General features: G+C 42.1%; 1 protein-coding gene across 1 annotated transcript in view; it reads right to left on the reverse strand.

The window, feature by feature from the left end:
* The window catches only part of LOC129865833 (serine/threonine-protein phosphatase PP1-beta catalytic subunit-like), a 40,660-nt gene extending 27,318 nt beyond the window's left edge, over positions 1 to 13,342 (reverse strand). The window contains exon 1 of the mRNA XM_055938858.1: positions 13,213 to 13,342. Coding sequence (XP_055794833.1) covers positions 13,213 to 13,264 — 52 coding nt within the window. The 5' untranslated portion in view covers positions 13,265 to 13,342. The remainder of the gene's footprint in view (positions 1 to 13,212) is intronic.
* Between the last annotated feature and the right edge of the window lie 2,645 nt (positions 13,343 to 15,987).

The raw sequence follows: 15,987 nt of genomic DNA on the forward strand, positions 1-15,987 counted from the left end.
GCTGGTCATGGGTGCAACTCAGCCACGCTCAAGGTACTAAACAATATCATAACCGCCATCGATAAAAGACAGTACTGTGCAGCCGTCTTCATCGACCTGGCCAAGGCTTTCGACTCTGTCAATCACTGTATTCTTATCGGCAGACTCAATAGCCTTGGTTTCTCAAATGACTGCCTCGCCTGGTTCAACAACTACTTTGCAGACATAGTTCAGTGTGTCAAATCGGAGGGCCTGTTGTCCGGACCTCTGGCAGTCTCTATGGGGGTACCACATGGTTCAATTCTCGGGCCAACTCTTTTCTCTGTATATATCAACGATGTCGCTCTTGCTGTGGGCGATTCCCTGATCCACCTCAACGCAGACGACACCATTCTGTATAAATCTGGCCCTTCTTTGGACACTGTGTTAACTAACCTCCAAACGAGCTTCAATGCCATACAACACTCCTTCCGTCGCCTCCAACTGCTCTTAAAACGCTAGTAAAACCAAATGCATGCTTTTCAACCGTTCGCTGCCCGCACCCGCCCGCCCGACTAGCATCACTACTCTGGATGGTTCTGACCTAGAATACGTGGATAACTACAAATACCTAGGTGTCTGGCTAGAATGTAAACTCTCCTTCTAGACTCATATCAAACATCTCCAATCCAAAATCAAATCTAGAATCGGCTTTCTACTTCGCAACAAAGGCTCCTTCACTCACGCTGCCAAACTTACCCGTGTAAAACTGACTACCCTACCAATCCCCGACGTCGGCGATGTCATCTACAAAATAGCTTCCAAAACTCTACTCAGCAAATTGGATGTAGTCTATCACAGTACCGTCCGTTTTGTTACCAAAGCGCCTTATACCACCCACCACTGCGACCTGTATGCTCTAGTCGGCTGGCCCTCGCTACATATTCGTCGCCAGACCCACTGGCTCCAGGTCATCTATAAGTCTTTGCTAGGTAAAGCTCCGCCTTATCTCAGCTCAATGGTCATGATAACAACACCCACCCGTAGCACGCGCTACAGCAGGCATATCTCACTGGTCATCCCCAAAGCCAACACCCCCTTTAGCCGCCTTTCCTTCCAGTTCTCTGCTGCCAGTGACTGGAACGAATTGCAAAAATCGCTGAAGCTGGAGACTTACATTTCCCTCACTAACTTTAAACATCAGCTATCTGAGCAGCTAACCGATCGCTGCAGCTGTACATATTCCATTTGTAAATAGCCCACCCAATCTACCTACCTCATCCCCATATTGTTGTTATTTACTTTGCTGCTCATTTGCACACCAGTATCACTACTTACACACCATCGTCTGCTCATCATCATCTGCTCATCTATCACGCCAGTGTTAATCTGCTAAATTGTAATTACTTTGAGACTATGGCCTATTTATTGCCTTACATCATGCCATTTGCACACACTGTATTTAGATTTTCTTTTTTTTCTATTGGGTTATTGACTGTACGGTTGTTTATTCCACGTGTTGTTGTTTCTGTCGCACTGCTTTGCTTTATCTTGGCCAGGTCGCAGTTGTAAATGAGAACTTGTTCTCAACTAGCTTACCTGGTTAAATAAAGGTGAAATAAAAAATGATTACAGGCAACATCCACACTGAGCTAACGGCAAGGGCTACCGGTTGCAAGGAGCAGGACACTAATCCCGATGCTTATAAGAAATCCTGCTACGACAAGACATCAGGCAGAGCGTCAATACAGGACTAAGATTAGAATCCTACTAGGCCGCCTCTGACGCTCGACGGATGTGGCAGGGCTTGCAAACTATCACGGATTACAAAGGGAAACCCAGCTGCAGGCTGCCCAGCGTCGCGAGCCTACCAGGCATTTTTCATAATTAATAAACATTAGTTCAAAAACACTCTAAAAATCCAGTGTTTCTATGTCAAACGGTTATGTTATATTTCAGTCCTCTGTGACGTATATAACGTGTAATATTGGGATGCAAACTGAAAACGGAATACACTTCAACTCTATATCTGACACGGTACAAGTTTCTTATTTTTTTAAGCCCATAACCATGTGTGTGAGGTGTATACTTTTGTTTCAATGCAGATTTGTTTCAGAGTACCAAGAAACACTCTGTGTGACCCTGATTTAGCCCAATGCATTAAAAAGGTTACAGGTTACCATTTGCAGACGGAATATGAGGACGTGTACTCAGAGCATGTGCTAACCAGCTGGCAAGTGTCTTCACTGACCCGGCCTGTAATACCAACTTCTTTCAAGCAGACCACCATAGTCCCCGTGCCCAAGAACGGCAAGGTAACCTGCCTAAATGACTATCACCCTGTAGCACTCACATCTATAGCCAAGAAATACTTTGAAAGACTGGTCATGGCTCACATCAACACCATCATCCCAGACTCCCTGGACACACTCCAATTCGCATACCGCCGCAACAGATCCACAGATGACACAATCTCTATTGCACTCCACACTGCCCTCACCCACCTGGACAAAAGGAAAACCTATGTAAGAATGCTGTTCATTGACTACAGCTCAGCATTCAACACCATATTCCCCTCCAAGCTCATCACCAAGTTCAGGACCCCATGACTGAACACCTCCCTCTGCAACTGGATCCTGGACTTCCTGAAGGGCAACCCCAGGCGGTGAGGGTAGGCAACAACACATCCGTCACACTAACCATCAACAAGGGGGCCCCTCCGGGGTGTGTGCTTAGTTCGCTCCAGTACTGCCTGTTCACCTAACACTGTGTGGTCGTGCATGACTCCAACACCATCATCAAGTTTGCTGATGACACACCGGTGGTAGGACTGATCACCAATGATGATGTGGCAGCCTATAGGGAGGAGTTCAGAGACCTGGCAGTGTGGTGCCAGGACAACAACCTCTCCCTCAACATCAGCAAGACAAAGGAGCTGATCGTGGACTAAAGGAAATGGAGTAGCGAGTCACTGGTCTACACACAATGTTGAGTCAATAGGTATTCAAGCCCTTTGTTATGGCAATCCTAAATACATTCAGGAGTAAAAATTTGCTTAAGTCACATAAAAAGTTCCAATAATAGTGTTTAATGACTACCTCATCTCTGTACCCCACAAATTCAGCTCTGTAAGGTCCCTCAGTTGAGCAGTACATTTCAAACACCAATTCAACCACAAAGACCAGGGAGGTTTCCCAATGCCTCGCAAAGAAAGGCACCTATTGGTAGATGAGTAAAAATTTTAAAAAGCAGACATTGAATATCCCTTTGAGCATGGTGAAGTTATTAATTACACTTTGGATGATGTATCAATTCACCCAGTCACTACAAAGATACAGGCGTTCTTCCTAACTCAGTTGCCGGAGAGGAAAGAAACCACTCAGGGATTTCACCATGACTTTAAAACAGTTACAGAGTTGAATAGCTGTGAAAGGAGAAAACTGAGGAAGGATCAACAACATTGTAGTTACTCCACAATACTAACCTAAATGACAGAGTGAAAAGAAGGAAGCCTGTATTCCAAAACATGCATCCTGTTTGCAACAAGGCACTAAATACTACAAAAAAATGTGTCATGAAAACAAAGGATTGTGTTTGGGGCAAATCCAATGCAACAAATTACTGAGCACCACTCTCCATATTTTCAAGCATAGGGGTGGCTGCATCATGTTATGGGTATGCCTGTAATCGGTAAGGACTGTTGAGTTTTTCGGGATACAAAATACATGGAATGGAGCTAAGAAAAGTCTAATTCCTAGAGGTAAACCTGGTTCAGTATGCTTTCCACCAGACACTAGGACATGAATTCACCTTTCAGCAGGACAATAACCTAAAACACAAAGCCAATTTTACACAGGAGTTGCTTACCAAGAAGACAGTGAATGCTCCTGAGTGGCTGAGTTATAGTTTTGACTTAAATCTACTTGAAAATCTATGGCAAGACCTGAAAATGGTTGTCCAGCAATAATTAATAACCAATTTGAAAAAGCTTGAAGAATTTAGAAAATAATAATATGTTATGTTGCAAAATCCAGGTGTGGAAAAACACTTTTGAGACTTACACAGAAACTTACAGCTGTAATCTCTGCCAAAGGTGCTTTTACAAAGTATTGACTCAGGAGTGTGAATATGTAACAGCACCAGTCAAAAGTTTGGACACACCTACTCATTCAAGGGGTTTTCTTTTTTTTTCTACGGTGTAGAATAATAGTGAAGACATCAAAACTATGAAATAACACATATGGAATCATGTAGTAACCAAAAAAGTGCTAAACAATTAAAAAAATATTTTATATTTGAGATTCTTCAAAGTAGCCACCCTTTGCCTTGATGACAGCTTTGCATACTCTTGGAATTCTCTCAACCAGCTTCATGAGGTAGTCACCTGGAATGCATTTCAATTAACAGGTGTGCATTGTTAAAAGTTAATTTGTGGAATTTAATGCGGTTGAGCCAATCAGTTGTGTTGTGACAAGGTAAGGTTGGTATACAGAAGATAGCCCTATTTGGTAAAAGACCAAGTCCATATTACAGTTGAAGTCGGAAGTTTACATACACCTTAACCAAATACATTTAAACTCAGTTTTTCACAATTCCTGACATTTAATCCTAGTAAAAATTCCCTGTCTTAGATCAGTTAGGATCACCACTTTATTTTAAGAACGTGAAATGTCAGAATAATAGTGGAGAGAATGATTTATTTCAGCTTTTATTTCTTTCATCACATTCCCAGTGGGTCAGACGTTTACATACACTCAATTAGTATTTGGTAGCATTGCCTTTAAATTGTTTAACTTGGGTCAAATGTTTTGGGTAGCCTTCCACAAGCTTCCCACAATAATTTGGGTGAATTTTGTACATTCCTCCTGACAGAGCTGGTGTAACAGAGTCAGGTTTGTAGGCCTCCTTGGTCGCACACGCTTTTTCAGTTCTGCCCACAAATTTTCTATAGGATTGAGGTCAGGGCATTGTGATGGCCACTCCAATACCTTGACTTTCTTGTCCTTAAGCCATTTTGCCACAACTTTGTAAGTATGCTTGGGGTCATTGTCCACTTGGAAGACCCATTTAAGACCAAGCTTTAAATTCCCGACTGATGTCTTGAGATGTTGCTTCAACATATCCACATAATTTTCCTTTTTCATGATGCCATCTATTTTGTGAAGTGCACCAGTCCCTCCTGCAGCAAGGCACCCCCACAACATGATGCTGCTACACCCGTGCTTCACGGTTAGGATGGTGTTCATCGGCTTGCAAGTGGCCCCCTTTTTCCTCCAAGCATAACGATGGTCATTATGGCCAAACAGTGCTATTTTTGTTTCATCAGACCAGAGGACATTTCTCCAAAAAGTACGATCTTTGTCCTCATGTGCAGTTGCAAACCGTAGTCTGGCTTTTTTATGGCGGTTTTGCTGAGTGGCCTTTCAGGTTATGTCGATATAGGACTTGTTTTACTGTGGATATAGATACTTTTGTACACGTTTCCTCCAGCGTCTTCAAAAGGTCCTTTGCTGTTGTTTTGGGATTGATTTGCACTTTTCCCACCAAAGTACGTTCATCTCTAGGAGACAGAATGCGTCTCCTTCCTGAGCGGTATGACACCTGCGCGGTCCCATGTTGTTTATACTAGCGTACTATTGTTTGTACAGATGAACATGGTACCTTCAGGCGTTTGGAAATTGCTCCCAAGGATGAACCAGAATTGTGGAGGTCTACACTTTTTCTGAGGTCTTGGCTGATTTCTTTTGATTTTCCCATGATGTCAAGCAAATAGGCACTGAGTTTGAAGGTAGGCCTTGAAATACATCCACAGATAGACCTCTAAGTGACTCAAATTATGTCAATATGCCTATCAGAGGCCATGACATAGTTTTCTGGAATTTTCCAAGCTGTTTAAAGGCACAGTCAACTTAGTGTATGTAAACTTCTGACCCACTGGAATTGTGATACAGTGAATTATAAGTGAAATAATATGTCTGTAAACAATTGTTGGAAAATGTACTTGTGTCATGCACAAGCTAGATGTCCTAACCGACTTGCCAAAACTATAGTTTGTTAACAAGAAATGTGTGTAGTGGTTGAAAAACTAGTTTTAATGACTCCAACCTAAGTGTTTGTAAACTTCTGACTTCAACTGTATGTCAAGAACAGCTAAAATAAGCAAAGAGAAATGACAGTCCACCATTACTTTAAGACATGAAGGTCAGTAAATCCAGAAAATTTCAGTTACTTTCTTCCAAATGCAGTCGCAAAAACCATCAAGCGATATGATGAAACTGGCTTTCATGAGGACCGCCACTGGGAAGGAAGACCTAGAATTATCTCTGCTCCAGAGGATACGTTTAATTAGAGTTAACTGCACCTCAGATTGCAGCCCAAATAAATGCTTCTAAGAGTTCAAGTAACAGACATATCTCAACATAAACTGTTCAGAGGAGACTGCATGAATCAGGCCTTCATGGTCGAATTTCTGCAAAGAAACCACCACTAAAGTACACCAATAATAAGAAGAGTCTCTGTGAGACGCAGAGTAGGTGAACGGATGATCTCCGCATGTGTGGTTCCCACCATGAAGCATGGAGGAGGAGGTGTGATGGTGCTTTGTTGGTGACACGGTCAGTGATTTATTTAGAATTCAAGGCAGACATAACCAGCCTGGCTACCACAGCATTCTGCAGTGATACGCCATCCCATCTGGTTTGCGCTTGGTGGGGCTATCATTTGTTTTTCAACAGGACAATGACCCAACACACCAGCCTGTGTAAGGGCTATTTGACCAAGAAGGAAAATGATGGTGCTGCATCAGATGACCTGGCCTCCACAATCACCCGACCTCAACTCAATTGAGATGGTTTGGAATGAGTTGGTCCGCAGAGTAAAGGAAAAGCAGCCAACAACTGCTCAGCATATGTGGGAATCTAAAATATAGAATCTAAAATAATTTGTTTAACACTTTTTTGGTAACTACATGACTCCATATGTGTTATTTCATTGTTTATGTCTTCACTATTATTCTACAATGTAGAAAATAGTAGAAGAATCTAAAAAAAACTTGAATAAGTAGGTGTGTCCAAACTTTTGACTGGTACTGTATGTAAATGAGATATTTCTCTATTTCATTTTCAATAAATGTCTAAAACCATGTTTTCATTTTTGTTATTATGGGGTATTGAGTGGAAATGGGTGATAAAATTAATTTAATCCATTTGAATTCAGGTAGTAACAAAAAAATTTGGAATAAGTCAAGGGGTATGAATGCATTCTGAAGGCACTGTATGTACATCGATTGCCTAGTCAGCCCTACCTATATGTATGTCACGTGTGCTCCCTCTCTGACCTCTAGGTCACCAAGCTGCTCGTTATGGCGCACACCTCCTTCCCCAGGCGTTATTGTTTCTGTTTCATGTCTGTGCATTGTTCGTGTTTCTTGTTTTGTATTATGTTTCGTTCATTCATTAAACGTATTCACTCCCTGAACTTGCTTCCTGACTCCCAGCGCCCACGTTACAGAATAACACCTCACCTAATGGAAGCATCAGGGAGTTATTTATTTTTGTGTCGGAGGTGATGTCGGGTCCGGGTGTCTGAACCGGAGCTACCTGGGAGGCCTCAGTCGGTTTGTCGGACTTCCATGCCTCGGCTGGCTCGACGGGCTCCCATGCTTCGGCTGGGTGTACAGGTTCCTGTGCCTAGGCCGAAGCAACCGTGGAGTTTTCGGCCGGATCGTCGGGCTCTCACGCTTCAGCCAGTTCGTCAGGTTTCTGCGCCTCAGCAGAGGCAACCGGTCCGCTCCTGATCCCAGGGATTGTCCCTTTGGATGGCGTCCTGCGGCTGGAGCCGCGTGCCGGGGAGGGGGTACTCTCTCTCTGGCGCTCTAGGTCGCCATGCTCCCGCTCCTCAGCCGGATCGACATGTTCCTGCGCCTCAGAAATGTGACCGATCCGCTCCTGATCCCCAGGATCGTCATTTTGGTCAGCATCCTGCGGCTGGAGCCACACATCGGGGAGGGGGTACTGTCATGTGTGCTCCCTCTCTGGCCTCTAGGTCACCAGGCTGTTTATGTCGCACACCTGTCACCATCGTTACGCGCATCAGCGCATAATGACACTCACCTGGATTCCATCACCTACCATATTTGTCACTCCCCTTGGTTCCTTCCCCAGGCATTATTGCTTCTGTTTCAATTTCATGTCTGTGCGTTGTTCGTGTTTCTTGTTTTGCATTATGTTTTTTTCATTCATTAAATATATTCACTCCCGATTCCCAGCACACACGTTACAATGTACATATATTCCTCAATTACCTCGTACCCCTGCACATCGGCTCAGTACTGGTACTCCCTGTAAATAGCCATTTTTACTCGTTTTTTCAGTGTGTATTTATTCCTCGTGCTATTATTTCTCTTTTTTGTTCATCTTTAACTCTACATTGTTGGAAAAGGACCCGTAAGTAAGTATTTCACTGACAGCGTACACCTGTTGTTTACAGAAGCATGTGACAAATACATTGATTATATTTTGACATATGATTGAGACGTGAGAGCAGCTAGCTTATAACAATGAACAGACCAGCTGGCGCTGGAGCTGGAGCGTGTGCGTGCGTGCGTGCGTGCGTGTGTGTGAGAGAGAGAGAGAGATGCTGGGGTTCTATCAATGGCCTGACTTTCTGACTGCACCCCTAACTAAGGCTTGAGTGTTCTGTGTTTTTGCTGCCAACAGCAGAGAAAGTGGGCCAGCAGCAGCTCCATAACATTCTTCCTGCTAACACGCGCGCGCACCAGATCCGGCCAATTTCCCCCTCCGAGTTTCCTCAGTGCTGTGGAGGTCTCAGATTACCTCTGGTTCAGTCTCAGGCGCAATTGGCCGTGCAAATATCCATCTTCTCCACTACTGTCTCACACTCTCTCTGTGGAACACTGTCTCAACTTCAAACCAAGCCAAAGATGATTATATTGGCATATCCATAACATGGGGTCTGTCGGTTTCATCATATGCGTGTCTGCTGGTGTGTATATATTCAACGTTTGTCCATCACTACGTCGGTCCATTTACAGAACACACAGGAAGAACAATGTCTTTGAGTTTAACTTTCGTTCCTAAGAGCACATACTGTAGCCTCACCCATCTGGAAAACCTGTGTGCTTCCGTGAGACATCATGCCCAACTAACTCTACTCATCACTGGCTGTGTGGGCACAACAATAGGTTGCCTACAGGATCGGGAGCACATAACCCTTTACACTCGTAGTTCTATGTCTCATTAATAATACAAGATCTCAGAATAACAGATTTTTTTTGCCAAGTACTTCGTCTTAAACTTTAGGAGAAAACTGCCAAAATTCTAAATGTAGCCTACTTCAGAACAAACAGGCATTTTCCAAATGGCTGAGACCTAAACTCAGTGCACTTACAATGTACCTTACAGCGTGAAAGTGCCTACTTGTGAACAGAGCAGCCTGTACATCTCTCTGTGGCTGGTACAACATAATTGCCATACTAGAAGCGGAGCAGAGCACTCCTTGAATTCCTTATGATTACTACACTAAATAGAAATGTAAAACGCTGTAAAGTGCTGAAATAAAAGATGCCAGACATTTTCCACACGCACAAAAAACTTATTTCTCTAAAATGTTGTGCACAAATTTGTTTCAATTCCTTTTAGTGAGCATGTATCCTTTGCCAAGATAATCCATCCACCTGACAGGTGTGGCATATAAAGAAGCTTATTAAAACTTATTTGGGATTAGTGTCCCGTCCACCGATTAGCATGAGGTTGTAAGTGTGAAGAAAATTTCCCAGGACATAGACAGAGTTGCAAAGAAAAAGCCATATCTCAGACTGGCCAACTAAAAGAAAAGATTAAGATGGGAAAAAAAAACAACACAGAAACTAGACAGTGATATGGCTTTTTCTTTGCAACTCTGCCTAGAAGGCCAGCATCCCGGAGTCGCCTCTTCACTGTTGACGTTGAGACTGATGTTTTGCGGGTACTATTTAATGAAGCTGACAGTTGAGGACTTGTGAGGCGTCTGTTTCTCAAACTAGACACTCTAATGTTCTTGTCCTCTTGCTCAGTTGTGCACCGGGGCCTCCCACTCCTCTTTCTATTCTGGTTAGAGCCAGTTTGCACTGTTCTGTGAAGGGAGTAGTACACAGCGTTGTACGAGATCTTCAGTTTCATGGCAATTTCTCGCATGGAATAGCCTTCATACTCAACTAGTCTAAAGAAGGCCAGTTTTATTGCTTCTTTAATCAGAACAACAGTTTTCAGCTGTGCTAACATAATTGCAAAAGGGGTTTCTAATGATCAATTAGTCTTTTAAAATTATAAACTTGGATTAGCTAACACAACGTGCCATTGGAACACAGGAGTGAGGGTTGCTGATAATGGGCCTCTGTACGCCTATGTAGATATTCCATTAAAAATCTGCCTTTTCCAGCTACAATAGTCATTTACAACAGTTACAATGTCTACACTGTATTTCTGAACAATTTGATGTTACTTTAAAGGGATTTTTTTTTTTTTTGCTTTTCTTTCAAAAACAAGGACATTTCTAAGTGACCCCAAACTTTTGAACGGTAGTGTGTGGGAGTGTATATATATGGTAATTTCCCAACTTTTTGTCCTCTAAGGCTGCCTTTACACAGGCATCCCAATTCTGAAATGTTGCCCAATTCTTGCCAAAAGAGCTTATCTGATTTGTCATAAGACCAATTAGTGGCAAAAGATCAGAATTAGGCTGCCTCTGTAAACGCAGCCTAAGTGACATAATGCCAATAGGCAACTGACTCAGTAACTGCAGTGCAGTATTAGCATTGGCCTATATGGTGATAAAGGCAAGCATTTGTTGAAGGGTTCTTTGCAACAGATGAATTGGTAAATCAAGATGGAAAGTCCAACAATTGTCTTTACTCTACATCCATCTAGTTACTATAAACTGTAGGAGTATCTCATTATATTATCATATATATTCAATCAAGTGTATGTTATGCTTTACCTATAGTAGAGAGGCTACTTAAAAAAAATACTAACTTACCTAATTATGTAGGTTAGACTTGTTCACATTTCTGCACATCAAAACAAATCGATATCTAGATCGATTGATTGTGGTTCCACCTCTAATTATCCGTGAGTAGCCTAAAGAGGAAATTGACCCAATACTCAGTTTTTCCTAAAATAGCCTAGGCCTACATCCTTTCATTCAGCCTACCAATAACAGTATAATTCCAAACCAACACTTTAGAGTTTTGCCACTTTGTAAACATTGAAGCAACAAAACTCATATTTTGTCCGATTGTAACAGTTTCAAAGGACGTTATTTTAGCAGCACCGAGTGTCAATATAGTTGGCAGAAATGGGGGATTGGTATACTTCGGGAGTTAGATGAACTCATGGATACCATGTTTATGCCTCTGCATCCAGTATGAAGGAAATTAGTTTCGCGAGCCAATGTCAACTAGCGTTAGCACAATGACTAGAAGACTATGGTATTTGCTAGCAGGCACAGCAAGCGGTACCAATGCACGAAGTCTGGAACCAACAGGACCCTGAACAGCTTCTACCCCAAGTATTAAGACTGCTAAATATACTTAACAAAAATATAAATGCAACAATTTCATTGATTTTACTGAGTTCATTTGAAGGAAATCAGTCAATTTAAGTCAAACTAATTAGGCCCTAATCTATGGATTTCAAATGACTGGGAATTCAGACATATATCTGTTGGTCACGGATACCTTTAAAAAAAGAAATGGGCCTCAGGATCTCTTCATTATATTTTTGTGCATTCAAATTGTCATCGATAAAATGCAATTGCGTTCTTTGTCGATAGCTTATGCCTGCTCATACCATAACTCCACCACCACCATGGGAACTCTGTTCTCAAACCACTCGCCCACACAACGCCATACATGTGGTCTGCAGTTGTGAGGCCAGTTGGACGTACTGCCAAACTCTCTAAAACGACTTTGAAGGCGGCTTATGGTAGAGAAATTAACATGAAATGATCTGGCAACAGCTCTGGTGGACATTCCTTATATTTTTATTCAGTGTAGGTAGTTAAATAGTTAACCAATATCTACCAGGAATATCTGCATTGACCCTTTTTGCACTAATCTCTTTTGACTCATCACATATGCTGCTGTTACTGTTTATTATCTATCCCGTTGCCTAGTCACTTTATCCCTACCTACATTATATATACACATACTGTATGTACCTCAACTACCTCATACCCCTGCACATCGACTTGGTACTGGTACCCCGTGTATATAGCCAAGTTATCGTTATTCATTTTGTTTTTATTCCTTGTGTTATTATTTTTCTATTTATTCCTAGTGTTATAATTGCTCTATATTTTTCTACTATTTAAAAATAATAATAATCTCTGCATAGTTGGGAAGGCCTGTAAGTAAGCATTTCACCAGGGTATTAGCAACATAAACGGTCGCTTAGGGCCCCAGGCCACTAGGGGGCCCCGACCCAAACCCCCCTCCCTTTTTTCACTGACAGCCACTCAATTAGCTATGTCAGCTACCCATTTTTTGATTGGTAGTTAGTCTAGCGAGCTATCTAAACTTGAAGTAATCGTGGCCGAATACCGACCGGGCATGAAGGGCACTTGCCCAGTGGCCCTGACCTGTTTTGCAGTGAGATGGGGGGCCCTCCAACCAAAACTTGCTTAGGGTCCCGAAAAGGCTAGAGCTGGCACTGCATTTCACTGTTAGTCTACACCTGTTGTTTATAAAGCACGTAACAAATACATTTTATATGAGTTACCTTAAACTTCAAGTTATTGCGACAACTCTAGTTAGTAACTTCCTTTAAACCGCAAACAGAGACAATTGTGCTAACAGAAACGTTTTTTCAAACTGCATGCAGAGACATAACAATGGTATCCACGAGTTCATCTAACTCTGGGGAAGTAGATAAAGGTTTTCATTTCCAAAATGTTTAAGTATCCTTTCACTATGGCTAAACATATACCTTAAACTCCCGGTCCTTATTCATTACGCGATTCTGTTGCAAAACGTTTCTTAAACGAAATAAAACGGAACGAAACGCGGAAGGACCTTCCTGAATTTGTCCAATAGAAACACTCGTTTTAGCAACTGTTTGGCTAGCGATTACACCCCGGTCTCTCCTTCCCTCGAACCAGGGCCTCCACTGCAAGGACAGTGTTTTAGACCGCAACGCAATGGCCAGCCCCCTGATTTAAAATGTGATTTAAAAAATATAAAAACTATGATACACTCACCCTCTAATAGTCGGGCGATCAGCGAGTCTACGTCCAATTCCCCCTCCGCCATTTCTGTAGTGGGTGGTGCTCTCAAACAGCACTCTCTCTCCACTGCTTACTGATGCCACAGTCCCTGGCAGGCACCACATGAACACCGCCACCGACTCACAGCCAGCGGAATGCACGTTCCCGGGTCTCTCTGCCCGAAGGTGTTTTGTACTGGGAAAACACTGTAGACGTATACTATAGGCCTATAATGCCACAGGTTCAATGGTAATAACACAGCTAAGAACATGTAGGACTAATCAAAATAGGTGTCTGCTAGTGTCTGTGTGTTATGGATCAATAACAAGTATGCAGAAATAGCCAAATGAACCTATTGATGAAATCCAATAAAGGCCTATGCATAATGATGATTAGCCATGGCCATATTTCAGGAAAGGGAATTGCAATTTGCAATTTCTTAATTCATTGTGTAATGCGTATAATGTTTGAGGATTTTTTTCCCCATATAAAACATCTCAGTAGTCTATATGCAAATCACTTCAAAATGGGTGAATTTATTTGATTGAAATGACTGGAAATCTTATAAACTGGCTGGTTTTTATTACTCCTGCAATGGGATTCTTGATTCTCTTGGAGTTGAGAACTGAAAGTCTCGCGTAATTGGTCAGATGCTCGATTAACGGTGCCATTATGTTTATGTAGTCTGTCCACGAGAGATTTTGGAGACTCTAGAGGGCGATGGGTCAACTGTCGATTCCAAATTTGGCTTTTGGTGCCTCCCTCTGGCCACATGGCGCGCTGCATGATCCAAAAGCCGGAGTAGTTCACCAGTATAAAGGTGGTGACTTTATCCTTTACCTCTATCCAAGACAGTATAGGTTACCAATCTGTGTTATATATACTGAACAAAAATATAAATGCAACATGCAACAATTTCAACGATTTTACTGAGTTACAGTTCATATAAGGACATAGTCAATTGAAATACATTCATCAAGCCCTAATCTATGGATTTCACATGACTAGGCAGGGGAATAGCCACTGGGGGGCCAGCTCCAGTCAATCAAAATTGTCTGTAAAAAGGCTTTATTACAGACAGAAATATCCCTCAGTTTCATCAGCTGTCTGGGTGCTGGTCTCAGATGATCCCGCAGGTAAAGAAACCAGATGTGGAGGACCTGGGCTGGCGTGCTAACATCTGGTCTGAGGTTGTGAGGCCGGTTGGACGTACTGCCAAATTCTCAAAAAAACGTTGGAGGCGGCTTATGGTAGAGAAATGAACATTCAATTCTCTGGCCACAGCTCTGGTGGACATTCCTGCAGTCAGCATGCCAATTGCACACTCCCTCAAAATTGACACATCTGTGACATTGTGTTGTGTGACAAAACTGCACATTTTAGAGTGGCCTTTTATTGTTCCCAGCACCTGTGTAATGATCATGCTGTTTAATCAGCTTCTTGATATGCCACACCTGACAGGTGGATGGATTGTCTTGGCAAAGGAGAAATGCTCACTTACAGGGATGTAAACAAATTTGAGCACAACATTTTAGAAAAAAAACACTTTACATGTTGCATTGATAGTTTTGTTCAGTATACATAGCCTACATGTACAACAAACTAAATATAGTTTATAGGCAATTGGCCTTTTTATGGACAAATTGTTTAAGGAACAAAATAATGAAACCACATGCCGGTAGACCACTGGCCTCCAACTGGGCATACACTGGTTGAATCAACGTTGTTTCCACATCATTTCAATGAAATGACGTTGAACCAACAGGGAATAGACGTTGAATGGATGTCCGTGCCCAAGTGGGCGAGTTCTGTAGCTTTTAACAGTGATTCCCAAAATGTTTCACTCAGGCCCCCCTTCCAGCATTGTCTATTTCTATGGGCACAATCGCTGTTCATGACACAAACTGTTCACATCCTTCTTGTTGGCAGAGAGACATTTTTTCAGGTTTAAAGCTTATTTCCTGCAATTATACACATTTTGATATGTGGTGCAGAAAAATATTGCAGTTTTAAAGCAAATTCTCTTGCAATTCTATACATTTTGCCATGACTACAAAATCTATGGGCTAAACAACCTAGCTAAAAATGTTAGCTGACATAGGCTAGTTGATCTGGACATTTCTGACAAGTTATAAATAGCTCTCTAAGGTATGCAATGACTGACAGGGCAAGAGGAAAACTGGTGATACACACCCAATTTAAAAATTGCACCTTGTGCATTCTATTATTACAACTTTCGAGAGTAAGTTGAAAGCCGGTCTGAGTTCCTTAAAAAATATATACAGTACCAGTCAAAAGTTTGGACACACCTACACATTCAAGGGTTTTTATTTATATTTACTATTATTCTACATTGTAGAATAATAGTGAAGACATCAAAACTATGAAATAACACATATGGAATCTTGGTCAAGTAGCCCTTACACAGCCTGGAGGTGTGTTGGGTCATTGTCTTGTTGAAGAACAAATGATAGTCCCACTAAACGCAAACTAGATGGTATGGCGTATCACTGCAAAATACTGTGGTAGCCATGCTGGTTAAGTGTGCCTTGAATTCTAAATAAATCACAGACAGTTTCACCAGCAAAGCACCCCCACATCATCACACCTCCGCCTCCATGTTTCACGGTGGGAACCACACATGTAGAGATCATCCGTTCACCTACTCTGCATCGCACAAAGACAATGCAATTGGAACCAAAAATCTCAAATTTGGACTCATCAGACCAAAGGACAGATTTCCACCAGTCTAATGTCCATTACTCATGT

Source organism: Salvelinus fontinalis, chromosome 11 (assembly GCF_029448725.1).
Source record: "Salvelinus fontinalis isolate EN_2023a chromosome 11, ASM2944872v1, whole genome shotgun sequence".
NCBI lineage: Eukaryota > Metazoa > Chordata > Actinopteri > Salmoniformes > Salmonidae > Salvelinus > Salvelinus fontinalis.